General features: G+C 31.3%; 2 protein-coding genes and 1 long non-coding RNA gene across 7 annotated transcripts in view; all 3 read left to right on the forward strand.

The window, feature by feature from the left end:
- The first annotated feature begins 5,146 nt into the window (after positions 1-5,146).
- Positions 5,147-7,503, forward strand: LOC140043723 (uncharacterized). Its single transcript, XR_011844367.1, has 3 exons — positions 5,147-5,411; positions 6,640-6,743; positions 7,443-7,503. It is a non-coding gene; the product is annotated as an uncharacterized lncRNA (long non-coding RNA).
- Positions 7,504-9,175: 1,672 nt separating this feature from the next.
- On the forward strand, positions 9,176-17,759 carry LOC140044171 (uncharacterized). The gene is made up of 6 exons (XM_072088649.1): positions 9,176-9,268; positions 9,384-9,473; positions 9,713-9,871; positions 10,293-10,562; positions 11,300-11,485; positions 17,577-17,759. The coding sequence occupies exons 1-6, from the start codon at positions 9,176-9,178 to the stop codon at positions 17,757-17,759; spliced, it is 981 nt and encodes a 326-aa protein (XP_071944750.1).
- A 2,370-nt stretch (positions 17,760-20,129) lies between these two features.
- Positions 20,130-22,080, forward strand: part of LOC140045063 (uncharacterized) — a 213,670-nt gene continuing 211,719 nt past the window's right edge. For 3 of the 5 annotated variants that reach the window (XM_072089800.1, XM_072089798.1, XM_072089799.1), the window contains exons 1-2: positions 20,136-20,195; positions 21,734-21,784. In XM_072089800.1, coding sequence (XP_071945901.1) covers positions 20,144-20,195; positions 21,734-21,784 — 103 coding nt within the window. In that variant the 5' untranslated portion in view covers positions 20,136-20,143. Of the gene's footprint in view, positions 20,196-21,733; positions 21,785-22,080 lie in introns of all 5 variants that reach the window. The other 2 variants (XM_072089794.1, XM_072089797.1) reach the window with 1 other exon arrangement.

Consider the following 22,080-nt stretch of genomic DNA (forward strand, 5'->3'; position numbering starts at 1 on the left):
TAATTTTATTTACCGTCCGTTATGTAGGATAATATTAAGTGTATAATAATAATTGTTGAGACAAATCACGTGTATACTTTTATTTCTAATGTTTAAAATAGTTGTTAGTAAAAATGATCAATCATTATATGCGGATGGTTAAAAGGCGAGTTACTGAAATAAACCCCCGAATAAGCCATATTGGAGGAGATGCGCCTTCTATGATCGTGCAGCTGTTTCCTCTAACAATGCGTTATTTTGCTGACGGGGTTTCTCCCTTTTTAAAAAGCACGCACTTGTTAGTGTGTCAAATCATGGACAAAACACATACGATCGTTCTCCATGGCCAGGTAAAGATGACGGCCAGGTAAATACTTGTAAAACGTCTATAGGCCTCCTGCACGTGTTTTTGTGAAACGATGTATATAATTTACGTATACTGTACGTCGATACTATAGATTTTAATTTGAAAAATATCTTTTATTTCTTTATTTACAATAATCATTTAATGTAAATAATTAAGTAAGTAGTAAGTCTCACATAAAATCCATACGACGTTTGTAAATCTAAATGTTTAAATATCAGTACCTCTTTGAGAATCGTGTCCACCTTTATTATCCATACATTATTCTCACATCTATCATTGTACATCATAGACATACTGTAGGGCTGGTAGATTGATTTATAACGGAATATTATCTATATATTTTATTATTATCCTAAACCATGCTCACGTCAGAATGGCGGATATCGAATGCAAAAATCATCATCATGCATCAAATTCCTTTATTGCATAAACCTCATTGAGCTGGTATCCACTTGCAGGTATAGAACGAGTTTCGTAATTAACTGTGATTAAAAAATACGCAATAGGCGCGTCTACTTGTTTAACTATTAAATTATTATTTATTTTCAAAACCTTAAAGACCCCTTCCCTGCAATTTTGGACGTTTTTTGGAAAATACTACATATATATCACTTTAAAAACATTAAACCATGTCATTCCTTGTCTTAAATGTACGTTTTATGGTAAATTATGATAAAAAGTGAGAAACAATGCACTACCTAAGTAGCTCGCGGCGATCGACCTCTCGTGGACGGTCACGGCCTAGCCGGCCTAGCTAGGCTTAGTTTTGTAGGCCTAGCTGGTAAACATCGATAACGTACGAACATCGTACGCTAGCTATATACCTAGCCTGACGTTGTATAGTTGCTGCATTAATTGTCTTTCTATTTTTGCCAGACTCCGTTGATACAAATTGGGGAAAACCCGGTATTTTCGCTGAAAAGTTAGGAGTCTTCCATTTGTTTTGGCTTCACGATCGATCGAAAAGTGGGCGAATTACAGGTGAAAAACAAAAATATCAATCCGCGCGCAATGCATTTTGGGATTTATAGCGGGCCGCTATAATTATTAGAATCGATGTATTTTTCACATTTTTAACCGTTTAAAGACGAAAAAAGTTATCGCAATAGAACCATATAGTATTATTTTTAAATTAAATATAGTTTGTGATCTTAAATTAGATCTAAAAAACGTAGGGAATGGGGCTTTAAACAACGGCATGCTAAAAGAACACATTACAATTCATTAAAACCTGTAAGATAAAATGGAAACACAAATTATTTATAAATAATGAGATAAATATTTATATTTACTGTACTTAAAAAATAGTTTAAAAAAATGTCAAACAGTATTATTAGAAATTCCAATATTCAAAATTAACTAAAAACATAATGAACGTTTTCATTAAAAATGTATCTAATGCGCCATATACAAATTAGCGCGACCAAAATAATACGCGACCGATATCAAACGTAACTAATAGGATAAAAAGCGTATCTAGCGGCGCTCCATACAAAATACCGGATCTTTATTTTATCGCGACCGATTTCAAACGCGATCGATTTCAAGCGCGACCGATTTCATCTGAAACCATTTACAAGATTCAAGATTCAAGATTCAAGAAATTTTATTTGTCCATAAAATGGAAATTCACTTTGCTTGGTAGATTAAAACAACAGTATTGCAACAATTTAAAAACGTGCAGTATTATAACAGATTAAAAATAATAAGATAAAAAGTTAAAAATACTGTTAAAAATGTAAAACTATTAAAAATTGCATTAACGTCTTACATTAGAATTAAAAATATGAATGCTATTTACAACGAAGGATTTTCTAGTTCTACAATGATTTGCTCTTGGAGGTCGTAGCCTAATGCCTGATCTATTTAAGTTATAACAGTAATGTAACGGATGAGTGGGGTCTTTCATAATATTGTTAACTTTTTTTAGAATACTCTTTTCATAGATAAATGAACAAGGCGTTAGATCAGCTTTAATAATACGTTGTGCAATTTTACGTGGTCTCTCAATATTTTTCTTATCATTTTCAGTAAAGTTACCATAAAAACATCCAATGCTAAAAGATAAAATACTTTGAATAATACTTTGATAAAATAGAATTAAAATAGTGTTATCAACTCTAATTTGCTTGAGTTTTCTGAGAAAGTAGAGCCTTTGAGATGCCTTCTTGGAAATCATGAGAGAGTTTGACTCCCATTTTAATTTGTTGTCAATTATAGTACCTAAGTATTTGTATTGAGTTACTCTTTCAACCTCGGTTTCTTTAATAGTTATTACATTATGTTCAACTGCGGTTTTACGAAAATCTATTATCATCTCTTTGGTTTTAGTAATATTAAGTATTAAGTTCATATCTTCACACCAATTAACAAATCTTCCAACTTCATTAACAAATTCATTTACATTATGCTTACTATCGCAAAGAAAACCACTAATTACAGTATCGTCAGCGTATTTTACAATATTGCAATCTTTACTTAAAATATTAAAACTACTAGAATAAAAAGAGAACAAAATTGGAGAGATAACACATCCTTGAGGAGCTCCAACACTGGTAGATTCTTTGTTGGATAGGATACCATTGCACTTAACCATCTGCGGTCTATTAATCAAAAAACTATATATAACTTTGGCGAGCTGAGGTGAGACATTAAAACTTAATAATCTATCAATTAAAACATGTGGTAAAATAGTATTAAAAGCACTGGAGAAATCGAAAAATATAGACCGTACATAATTTCTTTTTGAATCAAGGTGATGATATGCATCATGGAGATAAGAATTAACAGCATCGTCAACCCCTCTATTTTTCTTGTATGCAAATTGATTCTTATCTGCATTACCAATATTTTCCTTAAGTCTAGAAACAATCAACCTTTCTAAGCATTTCATTAAATTTGAAGTAATTGCAATTGGTCTAAAATCTTTTGGTACACTAGGTTTATTAACTTTAGGCAATGGATTTATGATAGAAGTTTTCCATATGCGTGGAACAGTACCATTTCTAAAAATAATATTAAAAATATGAGTAAAAATTGGACATAGTTGGATATTGCACACTTTTAAAATTCTGTTTGAAATCCCATCTGGTCCAGTTGCCTTATTGACTTTTACACGTGCAAATTCTCTTAAGACCTCGTCTTCATTAACAAGAACATTATTATTATCATCATAACCAATATTGTTATTATTATTATTATTATTATATTCATTATCTTTAAGATTGTTAAGTTTCTCACTGGTAGCCAACATGTCTGTTTCATATTGACCATCATCAAATCTGCAGAAAAATTTGTTTAAGGAGTCCACAAACTTCTTGTCACATTCACCTACGTATTTTTTCGGTTTTTCTTTGTAGTCAGTGAGCATATACATTGCCTTCCAGGCTGAACGCGTGTCTTTATCCTTGAAATGTTTTTCCATTTTAGCTTTATATTTTTGTTTTGCTTTTAATATACTAGCATCAATCTCCTTCTGAATTCGCTTCGCTTCATCTTTCTTACCGGCTGCATATTCTTTTTTCTTTTTAACTATGAGACATTTCGTTTCATGTAAAAACCATGGCTTGCAATTTGGATACATTTTTGTCTTCCTTTTAGGTATAATGGTATCAGCACAATAGTTTATGTATGAACAAACAGCATTCACTTCAACATCGATAGAATTTTCGGATTCTGAGAAAACACCCCAGTCCGTAGATTCAAAACAACCCTTTAGCATATCAATTGCCTCAGTGCTCCAGATCTGCCTTTCTTTGACTACAGGCTTCTGTCTTTTTAAGATTGGCTTGTAGAGTGGTCTTAGAATCACGATGTCGTGGTCAGAGTTTCCCAATGGGGCACATGTTTTAGCATTATAAGCCTTGGGGATGTTTGAATAACACAGATCCAGAATTGCATTTCCTCGTGTTGGTTGCTGTACAAATTGTTTAAACGTAGGGAGAACAGTGTTCAGGTTACATTGGTTAAAATCTCCAAGAATGATTTTTACAGCGTCTGGGGAATGCGATTCAATATTATAGACCTGCTCAGCAATGTGTTCACACGCGATAGTATAATTTGCACCTGGGTGAATATATACTATAAAAATAAAAATTTGTGGAAATTCGCGCGGTAAGTAGAAAGGTCTGATCCCAACAGTAAGTACTTCATAGTCGGGTGTACAGGCTTTCGACCAAACCTTCCAGTTGTTACAAAATTGTTGGTTAATATAAAGACAGACTCCACCACCTGTAGTTTTACCTGAATTTATGGTTCTATCACTTCTCAGGAGTGTGAAATTTTCAAGCTCAATGGCTGAGTCAGCGATTTCGTCTTTGAGCCATGTCTCCGTAAAACATAGTAATGAAGCTTCTCTATATTCATGGAGAAATCGTATATTAGCTCGCAGTTCGTCCATTTTGTTCTGCAGTGATCTAACGTTATCAAAAGTAATGACAGGTAGAGGGTGTTTAATTCCTCTTCTCCTTAGACGTTGACGGATACCACCTTTTTTGCCCCTTTTACGTTTACGTTTTGTTAGGCAAGTATTTAAATCCAAGCCCACAAGGTCAAGTGGCTTAGAGTACACACGTCTATTCAGGCGATAGGCACATGTATACACCCTTTTTGATAAGTAAGTAAGTAAGAAACAATACGTTATTAACAATATTGACGATTCTGGCGGCCGAAATGAACAATACATATTTTGTCTTTTTTGGCGTTTCATGATTTTGGGCGTTCCATAACCGGCGGCCGAAATGACTGGCGGCCGAAATGATCAGACACTAAGAAATGTTTTCAGCTGGCGAAATAAAGGTTAAATTAATATTTAATTATTAGTATTACTATTATTATTTATATTAATGGTTCCTATCAATGTTTTATGTACGGACTCATATCGTCGCCGTTTTGATATGTACAGCTGGTTCTTTATAAAACCACTCTTTGCAGTTTAAAAATAAAAACAGAAAATAAAACATACATTGATTTCTGGCAATTTTCTGAATCTAAAATGGCCACAGTTCAATCGAAGTTTTCGCGAAAAAAGGAGCTGTTTTGAAAGGCATTTTTTATTGTGATAAAGGTAATATAACGGTGGCTAAATCACGGGAACATGTTACATAATGGCCCAAAATTGTATGATGTGAGTGCGAGAAAAAAATGAAGCAAGAAATCGAAGATATAACACTCAGTGTGGTGCGAAACTGCAGTAGCGCCGCCTAGCCTAGGCTAAATACTACTACGTACTAGCTAGGCCTAGCCTACTTATGTAGGGTGATGTAGGCCTAAGGCTATACTAGTACTAACTACTTTCTCTAGGCCTAGGCCTAAATACTAAATACTACTAACTAGGCCTAGTGTCTGTCTATAGGCCTACTTATGTAAGTTGATGTAGGCCTAAAGGCTATACTAGACAAAAAGGGTGCTAGAGTAATAGATAGGAGGAGGAACAGGTAAGGCTGGACCAGGCCTAGGCCTAGTACAAGTTAGGCTTATAGCTAGCTAGATACTGTTTAGGCATAGCCTACTAGGATCATCATAATAGCAGTTTTCATACTGGAATTACGGAAAAAGGTTAAAGGTCTCAAGATGGTTTTAGGCCTGGGGTTAAACCATATAATATTTATATTATAAATAAAGGAAGTGAATTCATTGGTTAGTGTTCATTAAATATCTTTGTATCAAAATTGATTAAATTCACAGCGTTAATGAATGGTGGCACAGAATAGTTAGCTCTTGTTAAGAAAGCTAATTGTAATACTTTACTCTCTGTCCAAATTAGCTATTAAATCAAATCAACATCACAGGCAGAATGGCAAAGTATACCAGGTACACACACACTCACATTCCTATTTTTCTAAGGACACAATTACAACTCCTCCACTCCCAAAGACTTGTAATAAGACTTTGTTTATGTAGAGCATCTTGTGTATTTGTTTGTCTTGTGAACCTAGCTCTGAGGGTCCCTAATGATCAGCAATTGCTGGATGGATCACCCTCATTAAATATGGTTTTAAAAAAATATTAAAAACTGTAAATCAAGAAAAACAACATACAAAAGTAAGTCACAATGTGTAAATCATCATCATTTGTCAGCTTATTGATCATGTCATCTGATTAAAATTTACTATTAAAATTGTTGTTTGATTGTTGAAGTATTTGGCCCTTTAGTATTCTGGATATGTTGAGGGTTTAAAACAAGATTTTAATGCAACGTAAAAACAATGTAATTGCAGTATACCATCAAATTATTTTCTGTTTTATTATTAATGCAAACATTCTTTTATAATTATATAATGTCATTTTGTCAGGTTTAATCCATTGCATATAATAACAGATGCAATGGTTAAAACAACGGTGTGTACACCAGATGCCAGTAACAAAGAAATGTTGAAAGAAACAACGCAGGATATTTGTAAGTATTCACTTTATATTCAGATACATGCTGCAACCAAAATAGATGATTTATTTATATTTTTTAATTTATTTTTTATAATTATTTAGGCAAATTGCCAAAGATAACCATAGCGAATTAATTCACTATTCTTCTTAAAGGTAGCAATCATGTTCACAAGACAAACATACACAAGATGCTCTACATAAACAAAGTCTTATTACAAGTCTTTGGGAGTGGAGTTGTAATTTGTCATTAGAAAAAATCCTGGAATATGACAGGACTTGAACCCAGGACCCTTCAATTGGTAGCCAAGCATCATAACCACCAAGCCACAACTCTACTCCAAATTTAAAATTCACCCTGACTCATGCACTGTCATGTCACAACTTCTTTTTAATTTTTTTTACCAAATAATTGTTGTTCTCATGTCATTGTAAATTAATTGAATAGACCTCTAGGTTTAATATTTGGGTGACAATTTGCGACTACGGTAGTTCTTGCACACACTTTGATATTTCATAAATGCATGGAGAAAACCACTACCATATAAACATACAAGTTATTTAAATTCAATTTGAGGATAAATTAGTTTTTAAATTATTGCAACAACATCATAAAAATGGTTTCAAAGTTTCTATGCTTTTAAAAAACCAATGTAACTGTGTAAGAAATAAAATAATATATACAGGATTTTATTAACATTTTTTAATTTAAAAGCTTTAGACATGTATCAGGATGCTGTCACTGATGTCACAGTTAAACAAATGTTGAAAAGTCCACGCCATACAAAAGGATACACACCAAGAGCAGGAGCATCAAAGCAGGAAACAAAATCTGGTAAAAAGATTTTAATGAAAGTTAATTCAAATTTACTTAAAATTTCTTTATTGTTATTGTAATCTGCAGTAAAATAAATTAAAAAGTATAAACATAAAAGGCACAAAATACCAATCAATATAAAATTGGTACAAAAGAGATTTTTTAAAATAAATTTAATATAAAAGTTTTGATAAAAGACTTTATACAGCATTTTGCTGTGATTACTGCTGTGACATTTGAATTCAGATAGAGAATATACAAAAGGTACACATATTATAATGATGATGGCAAATTGGATCAGGTTGGAATCGACAAAAAATGATTCATTACACTAACCTTTGTTCTTGCCAAGTTAATTTGATTATAAAGCATGATGATGAATGCTAATACATTATGCTATTTATAACAAGATAGCATCTTTAATTATATCATTACATTTTTCAGACAGTAGACCTGAGAAAGAGAAAAACCCCACAGGAGCATCAACATCAAAACAGGATGCCAAATTTGCTGAAACATCAACAAGTTCAAATCCAATGCCAAGTCTACAAAAAGAGGGTAAATATTTAGTTTGATATGTGTTTGATTGTGCTGTTCATACATATTAATGATATCAGAAATAAAGACTAAAGTGCTAAATATTGAAATGATTAAAGGAGCGGAAATTTAATGATAATCATCAGTGTCTGCTAATGAACATATATTATCTTGCAAGTTACTTTGACAGTTAATACTAATATTTGTATATTGTATGACACTGCTGTGTAATCTATTCAACTTGCAGTACAATGTGGTTAAATAAACTCATCACTAAACCATTGATTGGAAAGGATAAGGTTTAAAATACTTAAATATTGCATTGGAAATACTTTTTCTTTAAATAAAAAAGTTATAGTTGGTAATCACAATTGAGACCTAATCCAAGTTGTTGTATGTGTTATATATTTTATCACAACAGAACCAGTGTATGAAGAAAAACCAGAAATTCCTAAAGGGTTCAGGAACAAATTTGTAGGCAAACTTCGCTCTGCAAGAGAAGGTGGTGACTCTAAAGTGGATAGCAACAAGTTTGTTATGAATATCTGGGACTTTGGTGGTCAACCAATTTACCATGTGATACAACAGGTAAATTTTATTGGTGTATTTAATTTTTATTAATAGAGATTAGTTTTGCCGTCAATATTCAATATACATGCCTTCTTCTGAGGTTCTGTTAGTTTCAGTGTATACTTTGTCTTTTGGCCTTGTTACAATATCAGCACTGAAATCAAAATGTTTGCTCACTTGATTTGAAGTTAAGAATCTATAATCTTCCTCCAAGGTATTACAAAAATGTGGATCTAATATAGTACAATATGTCAGTATCAGATATAAAATACAATTATTATTATTATTACAATATTATAAATTATTTTATTCTTCATTTAATTGAATACAGTCAACTCAGTCTCTAGTCTCTAATTACCAGAAACCAAAACCAGACTTGAGGTCAAAAAAGATAAAATACATTTGAAATATCAGAATTTCTGTAAACCCAGACATTATTATGCCAGCCAAAGGGTGTCCAGTTTTGAGAGACTTTAAGTAAAATAGTATTAATTGATGTGTACCATAATGTAATATTAGCCTAGATGGATAACAAAGAGGGAGAGAGAGAGAGGAAGAATGGAATAAAACATTCATTATTTATTAAACCAATGATTAAGATTGTAAATGTTTCCAAGGTGAACATGCAGTTTGTGAGGAAAACAATAAGTATCAAATAATCAGTTATGCCAGTATACTGACACATGTGTATAAACAGTTTGTAATATTGACTATTATGATTATGTTTACTAGATATTCATGGTATCTTATGCTGTTGTATGTGTGGTATTCAACATGAAGGAAGGTCTTAATGCCCCAGCTAAAGTTCTGGATCCAACAACTGTAAGTAGATTTTACAAATTTCAAATGTTTATGTACATGTTATGTTATTCTTTACCTTAACACAAACTGTACAAATAGCAGATGCCTGATATATGATTGTTGTCATTTTCACTTCCATGATAGTGTTGTTTTTCTATATAAATTTGTGCTGTTAATAATAATAGACAATTTTCCACAATGTTTCAAACTAGAATTTTAAGAATTTAAAATGTAAATTTTGTTCATTTTTTTTTGTTTAGGGAGAAATGTATGAACATCGAATGACAAATCTTGACTTCATTCTGTTTTGGATTCGTTCAGTTTTTGTAAATGTAAGAAAAGGACAAAATAGCAAGATAATGCTAATTGGTACACATTATGAGAGCCTTGGTAAAACTGAACAAGAAAGACAACAAAGGGTACATATATCATCACATTTCCTTTTAAACAGTACAAAATTGTATATTGTCATTAATTCATTGGAAACAATATGTAGTTTCATCACTAACATTAGCAATCATGTATGATTGTTTTATACGTCATGTCATGAGCATACTACTGTACTGTGCTGGCTTATGATTAACTTAACTTAATTTTATTTGTCATTTGGATATAATAAAACAAATAAAAGGGTATACAAATATCTATGATTTAGCAAACATTTTGAATTTGTTTTCTTATATTGGTATAATTATACAATCTATACTGGGTAAGTAAATACGTAACATAACTTAAATGAAACACTTTTTGCACTTTACAAAAGGGGTTGGGGTTGGCTAAGCACACTCTAAATCTTCCCCTGACATAAGTATAATTCCAATATGATGTTATTTATTTTAGGTAAAAGAAATAGAGAATATACTTTGGAAAGCCCTGGAAGGAAAACCATTTGAGGACATGGTGTATCAAGGAGAGGTATTTACAATAGAAAACAGTGTCTCATTTGATAAGAGCGGTGCTTCTAAAATCATCCTCCAAATACAAGAATTAGTCCAGATGATGATTCTTACTTTTCCTATCAAATGGCTGCAAGTAATGCAGGAAATACAGCTAAGAAAAAAGGAAAAGGAAAGAAAAGGGGAAAAACTACTGTATCTACCAACGTCTGAGGTTAGAAATATATTTTTCTTTCTTTCAGCTTGATCTCAATTATATATCTTTACAGTTTAGTCATGTAAAACAATAACCAGTTACATTCGTTTAGACTAAATATTAGTTGAGGATAATACATAGTTGATTGTTTAAAACAACTATCATTATAACCATCTTTTAAAAGTGTATAGGAAACAAGTTGGCTTATTGTTGGTAGAAATTTTGCCCATGAGGGTATAATGTTAAACTTGCTTTATTTGTCAATGTTTATTGACTGTTTATGACGAATGTCATCGGTAACAGAACGGTGTAATTTTAGTTTTTTTTATTTTTATTTTTTTTAAAATGTTATTTATTGTACATCCAACAGTGTAAACACCAATTACAGGATGAAATATACATATATATATATATATATATATATATAAGAACTATATAACAATTAGAATCATATTAATAACATTAATAAAATAATTTAAAATTTAAAATTATTTAAAATTATCTAACCAACTTATGGTAGACAACATACCAAAATGCCATTGTAACATTGTTCAGAAATACAAAATGATTTAATAAGTTTCAAATTTCAATTCTAACCCTTTCATGACAATGAAAAAAGATGTCCTTCTAGTAACTTTTAGTCTTATTTCCAATATGCTGTTTAACAAACACAGTAGCAAAAATTACAATGTTGGTTAAACTCCCAACTTTTAGAATTTAATTTTATTTAATTGTTATGTTTATTTGCTTTCTAGATAAATGATTTACTTGTTCGTTGTAAGATCACCAATAACAAAGTGCTTCTTGATTACTTACATGACATCGGCGAGATTCTGTTCTACCCAGATGACAAGATCCTCAAAGAAAAAATTGTTATAGATTTGATGGGAGTAGTTGACAAGTTTAAAACAATCATCACAGTTATTGATCCCAAGCTTCAGGTTAGTAATATTATGCACTATACTTTTGTGAATAATCTGACCTAAACATTGTGATAATGTTTTTATGTGATGAATTTAGCTTCAAAATGTAATGTCTACCACAAAGAGAAATTTTTGTCCTGGAGCCTAATATATATACTGTTTTTAAAATAGAATCAAATTTATTCAAATTTACACCTTGTTTAATTTTACTACTGTATATTCTAATACATAAAAGCAAATATGCTTGTGCATTACAGTAGAACTCTATTAAAGAGGACACCACATAATGTGGACCCAACAAAGTGGGATCCCTTTAATAGAGCTTAGTCGTAGAACCCCTATTAAAGAGGACACCACATAATGTGGACCCAACAAAGTGGGATCCCTTTAATAGAGCTTAGTCGTAGTTAATAATAATGATAATAGCTTTATTGTTTCTCAAGAGATGTGCAATAACAAAAAATAAATAAATAAATCGTATAATTGTTTATTTCGGGAGAAGATATCAACAAATTAGTAATTCTTAGGACTATGGTTTCTGTTTTACAAACGAATCTTTCTTTCCACCAATCGCTAGAATGCCTAATAGTTACAATTATGACATTTGACATAATCACCACCTGGTCTATCTTGTTCTGCTTATCTTCTCATCCGTATCTTGAATCTGAACTGAACTTGATTGTATCTCTTTTATATCCGAGGCACAGTCTGAATGAGATGTGCAACAAGTATATATAATAAACAAAAAATTAGACAGAAAAAACAAATTACAAAATATTTACATGATAACCGCTCAAAAAGTTGAGATCTTCAACTATAAACCTTTATATAGAAAAACGCAAATGGTTGAAGTAAACTGAGAAAGATTAAAAACTAAGACAAATATAGGCCATAAGCAGTAAATCGTATTGTTCTATCTCATTCCAGTGTTAGGGGTCTAGAATTTCTTAACATATTTACAATGTTAATTTTATATAATATTTTTTAACAACATATCAAAAGTTCTCCACAATCATGTGTGTCTATTTTGAGAAATTATCAATTGATTTTGGTACTCTATTTTGATATACATCGGGATGTATCGGCGTGAGTGATTTGGTCCCGCAAAGAAAACATGTTCAAAATACTGAATACTGAAATGCTTTATTTGTCCATCATCATCATAAAATAACAACAGAAATTCTTCTTGAAGATTGACAATTATTAGTAAAATAATAAATAGATATCCAATAAAATATATTATGTACACACACATAATTGCACAAAAAAAATATAAGTTATGAAACACGGTGTAAAAATGACAAGGAAAATTATCCGCAACATCCAAAAATATGTATCACGTGATTGTATTTCACCAATCATAGTATGATTACAGATTAGGGAATCCCCATAACGCACGGAGTGCAGAAGTGTGTAAAAAATCAACACATGTATTCTTCGAGAGTCGAGGAAGTTCGGTTTATTTTGCTACTTAAACAAACGTTGTAAACAGACATTTTTAGCGAAAGAAGTTGATATATGCTTGTATGAAAATTGTTTCCTGCTTAACATGGTGTATGATTATGGTTTGTTAGAAACACAGTTTAGAGAAAATAAGAGGCCAAAAGATAGCTAGCCTAGCGCCAACGTCCTATCTAGGCTCTAGCTTAGCTAAAGTAGGCTACTGACTTTCAATATACTTCCTAGCTAGATTAGGACTGAGAGGAGTAGCATCATAACGCTAATAATGCCGAATGTCTAATAACGGAAAAACCATACAAAACAGGTGAGAATAGGCCTATATAGATAAACTCTTTGTAATAGTGCTGAAATTGTTTAAAATATTTCTAGGCCTAGGCTAGTAGTATTATTACTATTTAGTGGACAAATGCAACAAAACCAGACTACATTTGGATGGCATGGTCTGAGTCCTTGGTATCTAGGGCCTATATATGTGTACCACACTATTTTTCAATTCAATTTGAATCAGCTTTTATTATTTCGCAACAAAAAAAAAGCTATACTTTTAGTATTAAAAAGTAGATGAACATATACGAAATATAACACAATTCAGCCTATTTTTTTTCTTAGAAATTAATACTTAAATTATGTAATTAATGGATAATTTATTACAGTTGTTTTTAACCATTATTTTTTATGGTTTTACTGATTCGTACTTTACTGTCATTATTTTTACTTCTTTGTACAGTGTATAACTGTGTATTGCTATATTTGATAAAATTTGGATATGTTGTAGAATAGACGTCACTAAATCCAAAAAGTATTTGCTCCATTTTTAGGTTCCTCAAAACAAAAACTTAAATATAAATAATATAACCACAATTAGAAACTCCAAAAAAAACGACAATTTAACTAATATCTTTTCTCTAACACATAAGTTTAACATGTTTAAAACTAAAAAACAAGTAAAAACTATATAATATAAATATAAATTATTTAAGAAATATCCAAATATGTAAATAATAAAAGAATTTACAAAGAATCTTCAACAAACACCTAGGCCTATACTAAAACTAATACATGATAGAAATAAAAGTATTGGGGTAACATAGACTGAAACACACGGTCAAACATTATAAGTAATCAAACAAATGTAAATGGCCAACATAGTAAGAACAGAACTTTAAGGTTTAGAAATAGTGGAATGAAACAAATGTTATACAAGGCCAAAACATAACAAGTAGCATATAATGTGTTTACTTTTACTACAACTTGCAATAAACATAAAATGTACGTTTTTAAAGCATACTTTTACTCCATCAATTTTATGTACATGTATAGATATAGTGCCTTTTTAACTTCTATATTGAATTTTATTGTTTTATATTTTTACAAAAATGTATGTATGTTATGTAATATATTATATTTGTAAAAGGAATGAATAAATGTGGGTGACCCCCACGAAAGAGAAAAAAAAAGAATATTCAACTAATAATAGTTTAAATTGACGTTTAAATAAAGCACAGTTATGAGATTTTTAAAGAAATAAAGGGAGAGAATTCCAGAGTTTAGGTCCAGTGTATACAAGGGTGTTCATTTTAAGACTAGTTCTAGTAAGTGGCAGATGATACTGATCTTTTTGTCTTGTTTGGTGAGCGTGGTATTGTTTATTTTGTGTGAATTATATTATGGGTAGTGTTCAGGTTAATTGAAGCATGATGACACCAACATTAAATCTGTAGAAGTCCTCAATTTTTAATATTTTATTTTTTCGAAAGAGATCGTGGGTGTGAGCACGAAAAGTTGCCCCTGAGATAATTCTGACAGCTTGTTTCTGGATTAATAAAATTTTAGTAATAATTGATTTTGAAGCATTTCCCCTAGCAAGAACACCATAATTTAAGTATGATAAAATAAGAGTAGAATATAAAGTATTTAATACTTTTTGAGGAAATATTGATTTCAATTTATCATAGCAACATTTTTTGATCAAGTCAAGTCTGTCGTCAATAAATATACCAAGAAATTTTGTGTTGGTTATTTGATTAATAGGAACATTATTGAAAATAATTTCTTTTGGTAACATACTATATCATTACTAAACAACATAATATTGGTTTTGAGCATATTTATTGATAGCATGTTTGTAAGTTTATGACATTAAAATATGTTATTGAAATAGAAATTCAATCATAAAAGTACCAATAAATGTTCAATTAATATTTCACATCATTTTTGTAACTGAACAAGCCAAAATGGCCACCATTATGCCCAAAATGGCTGCCATTTTATCCAATATGACCACCCTTTTATCTAAAATGGCCACATATATCAATCAATTATATAGGAAGCTATGTTCTAAGATATCACTCCTAAAAAATTTGTAAAAAAATCACACTTTTTGCAGCTTCCTCAATAAAAACCTATTTAAGATTACAATATTAAATTTCATATGCTGTTTACCAACCATCTCAAGAAGTCATAGGCCTACAGAAAATATAAACATGGTATGTGAATTATTTATGACTAGATGGTACGCGAGTGAAGCGAACGTACAATTTAGGGGTCCCCACAGATTGTTCTCGAATAGAATAGAACCCACCGGGGACATTTTTGGGACACTAAACAAAAACGGAAGTGTCCCTTTAATTGGAGTATTCGGAAATAAAGACAAAATATTGAATACTGGACAATTAATTGATGTGGATTCAAGAAATTGGGGAGAAATGAAAATTGGGATTGGGCGGCACGGGGTGGTGGTGATGGAACCGCAGTAATAAAGTTCATTGTATTTATACAGTATAAGAACCACACTAAATAAATACAGTAAGATATTTGGCGATCGGAAATGGTAGCTCTTATTTAGTAACAAATTAAACTGTAGTGTACCTCTTATTAAGCTAGGGATTATCAGACAGTTTGCTAAATATTTAGGGCTAATCATCGATTGCGGTGTTAAAGTTCCTGGAAACATTTGTGTGAAAAAAATGGGATCGAATTCTTGTAATGGGTACTGATTTGTTGGGCCGTGATTTATGACACCTATCTATCTAGACTTGTTTTCGAATAAATGTACGTACCTATCAGATACACTTGTCTTGTGTCGTATAACAAATAAGTACTGAAGTTAGTATTACATTACAACCTCGTCAAGCTGTTTACAGGAGTAATTAAAAACCAAATTGTAGTTGGAGAAAAGAAACTACGAAGCATGTTTATGTTATGTTGTGTGCCGTTATGTTTTCACCATTGACAGCCATTGGAGTGGAGCTGTATCATAGAGGTTGGTGTTTGCCTTCCAATCCCAAGGTCCGGGGTTCAATCCTGATTTAGTGCCATATGGTTATACTCGCACTCTTTCAACTGCACTCCCTAAGCCTCAAATGAGACTTAGTTTAACTGAATGATGCCTATTATCTCTACGATAATCATTTGATTTCAGAACTTGATGTTGTATGAGTAGGCCTAATAAAGTTTATTTTGTATTCTTGTTTATGTAACCATGTACACATCAGTAGGCCTAATTAAATATCTGGTTGGATCGTTACCGAAAACGTGAACTATAGCCGCAAAAAAAAATGACCTAGTTTAGTTCTTATAAGCTATACACTGCCAGTTTGATTAATCTTTATTTATCGGTCGTGGATCTAAATTTGTTTTAATTGTCAATAACTAATTATCTAACTAAATTTAATTAGTAAACAGGGTTACATCAGGTGGTTAAAATCAGTACCGAAAGTACGAACCAACTTTATATACCATCGAGTAAAAATTCTAGAAGTAACATGGATTTACCAAATTTTGCCCTCACATACAGAATACGCAGATTTTAAATTTGAATATGTGTTTACAATCCACTTGACTACCCACATGGTAAATATAATAACACTTGGTCAAGTATTAATTTGTAAAGTTATTACTACATAAAAATTGGTGCAGACCTAAAAAAAGGCTATAATTGCAGAGCTATTGCTCAAAATTGACTGGATATTTTGTGGAGAACTTTTGATATAGTGTGGATAACATATTTATTTCACAATATTAACTTTCAAAATGTAGACCCTGAACGAAATTCATTTTCCAGGCCTTTTTTCAGCTACTGCTTATGGCCTAAAAATTAAGTTTGAGAAGGAATTGCATTATATATCTAGCATTCGTGTGTTCTGCCATTGTCAGAAATATTTTAAAATGTTTTTCAAAAATGTTACTTGCTAATTTATATTTATCATGGGTTAATTGAATTGGTGTAAATTTCAATTCATTATGGATTTTAAGATCATCAAGGAATAAGTGGTATTTATATCTAGAGAGCTAGTAGAAAACAATTCCCAGAACATGGATAGATTATTATTGTTTAGTTCATTTTTAAGGTTCATGAGTATTGGTTGTCTTAAATGCATGAGTTATTTTGCATTGAAATACGAAATAATATACAGTTTCCTTTTCATTACAATTACACATTAAACATATACCTGTATTTTTAGGTGACCATGCTTCTTTTCTACCTTCAAGTGGTAGTGAATTGGAGCTGAATTTTAGGCTTGAAGCATGGTAATACACTTATCTAATAGATATTTTTCTAATTTTGGAGAGGTTTTAGTGAGCAGAAGAATAGTAATTACTTTGTTGCATTGACAAATTACACTTTTGTGCTTTTATATTTTTTTAGCCATCTCTGAAACAGCTTTGGAGAAATTTAAATGGGGGCAAACTAGATGAAAGACTGTTGCAGCATATTTGGAAGGATGAGTCAGATGAGATGATTATCTTCTTTGTGTCTCTCATGCAAACCTTTGGGTTAATGTGTGAAAAAAAGAGTAAAAAGGTATTTACATTTTATTTAAAATTTTAGTTCAATTATTTGTTCATATATTCCATTTACTATTTAAGTTTCATTTTTGTTTCTATAGAATGTTGGACGAACGTTCTATGTTCTTTCACGCCTAAAGCCCCAACGTGATAATACAAAAGCTGTTAAATATGAAGAGAAGCGTGCTATTTCTCTCTTTCATGACTTTGATGGCTACCTACCAGATGATCTCTTCCAACGTGTTGCAACTAAATTTATCGAGGAATTTCAAATGGAAGATGATGAGCCTAGATTATCTTACGAGCATGTAGAACTGAATATTAATGGCCATCATCTTGTCGTTTTAAACGTAGCTACCATCAACAATTGCCGTTTGTTCCAGGTAAACTTAATAATGCAAGCATGAATTGAATGCCAGTAAAATCACAAGTATTATATTGGGGGATTGTTCTTATGTTAACAGATATTAAAATATACACTGTCAGTAACTTTAAATTTACTTGGTTTATTGCCATTTCTGGAATGATATCAGTGGTAATCACGTTGGAATTGATTTGTTTTTTTGTAATTGCAGACAACAATTGTCAGAACGAAAATCATGAACACAGAATCAGGAAACAGCTCTCCTGCTAGCCCTTCTAAAGATGATGATCCACAACCTAGCATCTGTAAGAAGGTAAGCTATAAGTACCAAATAAACTAAAATACTTTATGCTACATTGAATTAGCACAAACTTTGAATTTCATTAGTTTAGCTGTTGTTACAGAAGTGTGTTGATTTTACAATGTTATCTATGTCTAGTATAATTTACTTGCTTGATGATATTTGGTCAGTGTAAATTTATAAGCTCTGTGAATCTGGGTTGTTTATTGTGTAGTACAAGTAATTTCTTGATATTATTTGGCATACAGTATCTGTGTATCCGAGTTCAAATAATTTTTTTTTAAATGAATGAACAAGACAAGCCCATCCAGATTATACATGGTCTATGGATATAAGCTTGTTTATTCTTGTAAAGGCGTGTGTTAGATTTTGGATTATTGATTGTGAGTTCAAATCCAATGCTCGTCGCATTGCTTGTACCAGCTGTATTATATTATGGGAGTATTTTTCCGTACGTGTTTGATCCAAAAATGACCAGGGTAATAATTTATACAGTGCTTAGAGGTTTCACAACATTAGGTGCTTTATAAATCCAGGAAGGATAATATTATTATTATTCTCTATAAGTCATTTTAAATGTAGTAAATGTGACAGGGACAAGCCAGATCAGTAGCCTGTTGCAAATATTTCATTTGGAGATAATATATCATTATGCAGCTAATTTTCTGTTTTATAATGGTAACAAAATTATTGTAATCCGACTTTTAATTACAAAGTTATGGGAAATTTATAACATGTATGTGTTGGAACTCTCTGGATTATGTTTCGGAGAAATGTGTGTTCAAAGTTTACCGACGCGCTGCTGGACCGTGGTGGCCTTCGCTGAACAGCGAGGCTGAATGAACGCCCGAACAACGGACAAGAGGACACAGAGAACACGGTTTTATTATTGTTCTAGTTATCAGATGTTAATAAAATTCCGGAATTATTTTGTTTTTATTTTACTCTTGTAACATGCAAAATCTCAGTAAAGTAATTATACACTGCTCTCGCGTTGTGTCCTGCTTCTTCCTCCCAACCACTGCACACGTGGGTGGATTTTTTAAAGCTACGACATTGTGAGCATGCGCAGTCATGAGCTTTAAAGCCATGTAAGCACAATCACAGCCCCGGCTACGGCAGTCGTCGTTAAGGAAAATATTTTTGTTTCTATCACTAAAATTGGTTATCATTGGTTAGGATGAAGAACAACTGAAATCATTGTCCAATAGAAATACACCTGTTTAAATTAGCTTTATATTCATAGTAAACAAACCAGACCTCGCTTAGAAAATGGTGGTATACGAATACGAAGCTTTTGAAAAGACGATTCTACATTCGAAAAGTTTTCGACATATTACAAAATCATAGCCTTACAAAATGTGAAAAAATAACAACACAGTATAATTCTAGAATACATAAAGGTTAGATTTAATAGATACAATTTTTTTTTTTTTTCATTTTTTTTTTGTCAACATGATTTTGCCTATTCTCGGCTGTATCTCAGTTTGGGGATTACCGACCAGCGACTGGTTTGACTTGTCTGTGCCACAAATTCATTTTATTGATATTATTTATAATATTCTATAACAATATTTATTATTCTTATTTTTTCTAGGTCCTTAATTTCCTTGAAGAAAAATTGCAAGTTTTAAGTCAGAATGGTGCACGTGGTGTTGAAGTAAAGATGTACATCCGTTGTGCATGTTCAAATAGTGAGCGTACTCATATGCAGGTTGTTCGCAAATTTGACCAAGATGTGTTGCCATGTAGAAGCAGAGCAATGGACGTGAAACGTTACCGTAAACTGTTTAGCAAAATAGAAGTAGAACAAGGTATAGGCCTAATAATCCATAATAAATACGGCATAAAACAAAACATGCAAACATATTTTTGTTCTTTAACTAATGATACTTGTGACATACAATTTCACAAACTTCAAATTTTCAGTTGATGCATTTTAACCTTTATCTGTAGTTTTTATGTTATATGTTATAAAGAGAAAAATAAACCATCAGAAAATGCTTATAATGCGAGTGGCAGCAATGCCAAATCTTCTTTATCAAAAGTTCAAAGAACTGCTGGTAGCATCATCTGATTGATCATGTAGATGTGGAAGGCAACAAACAACTAACATACACCATTTTACATCTCTATGTTTTAGTAGCCTCTTTATCTACTCGCACTAGATAATAATAATAATAATAATTTATTGGAAACTTCACTTTCACAACAGTGGCACACTTTGTTGACAAAGGTGCGTCCAAATAATAACATACAAGAATAAATAAAATGATTAACTTAAAAATAAATCAAAATGAATGAATGAAATACAAAACATAACTCAAAAACAAACAAAAATAAATAAATACTTTAAATTAAAATAAATAAATAAAACAAACTTAAGAGGAATAAAAATAAATAAAAATGTTTAGATACACACAAAATAAATAACAAAATTAATTTCATGATATGAATCAAAATAAAGAGTATAACAGTGTGTGTAATACTCAACACTAAGGCATAATAAATAAAATAAAAAGACAAAGATTACTAAACAGAAATCAAAATGACACACAAAAGTTGAAAAGCAATTCAAAACACAACAGCATTGACATTACAAGTTTAAAAGAGCACAACGTTCTTCCATAAAGATTTAGCCAATGATTTACAAAATTACATGTTAGGAGAAAGTGCATAATGGTTTCTTCTTCATTTCTGTTGCACAATTTACAACAACCATTAGCATTAGGGTCATTTGACCATTTAGATGTTTTTCTTTCAAGGGGAAGGGTGTTTGATCGCAGCTTAAATTTTAACGATTCTCCTTCAAAGTCAATTTTATCAAGTAGATACTGTTCAAGTTTTGGTTCATTTTTTATATACATATAATATTCAATTGACGTTTTACATTTACCGTCTTCAACCCAATACGAGAGAGCTAGATTTTTCATAATTATTTTTGTATTGGAAGCCCAGTTGGCATCAAAGTTATCATTACCATTTCGAATATCAGAAAAAATATCATGTGTACCACAATTATCAATGATATTTCGAACACACAATGGAATTTTAAATGATAGATCATTAAAGTTCTGTCAATTTAACTAGTGTTTTCAGTAATATCCTAGGCCAACGTTCATCTTCCATCTTTAAAATTCTTTCCATATAATTAATTTTATTTACATTTTGAATATATGAGATTTTTGACCACCCAAATTCCCCATAAAGAGTAGCAAAGGGGTATTCCTAAAGACCTTAAGGATAAACCTTGCCATTTGTAATTGTAGTCTTTCAATTCTTTCACAATCACTTTTGCTACCAACCCAAATAGTACTATCATAATTTATTGATGTATGTTTATTTTGCATAGATGCACCTATTGCTGCTCATTTGGCTGCAAGCTCATTAGGGACAGGTATAGGTGAGTAACATTAGATCATTAGGGACAGGTATAGGTGAGTAACATTAGATCATTAGGGCATTGTTATAACCACTTATGTAGTACCAGCTATAATAAAAACTACTGCTAAGAGAGAAACATTAAAGATATATCATTTATTTCATTTGAACAAATACAAACATGAAAACAGAACAAATGTAAATCAATGAGGCAGGATTACCTAAAGTAACAGTCGAGAAGCCAAAATAAGACATTCAAACATATTTAAAACATAATTAAAAACACATTTTTTGTAAGAAAGTTAAAATTGCTGTATA

Source organism: Antedon mediterranea, chromosome 3 (assembly GCF_964355755.1).
Source record: "Antedon mediterranea chromosome 3, ecAntMedi1.1, whole genome shotgun sequence".
Classification (NCBI taxonomy): Eukaryota; Metazoa; Echinodermata; class Crinoidea; order Comatulida; family Antedonidae; genus Antedon; species Antedon mediterranea.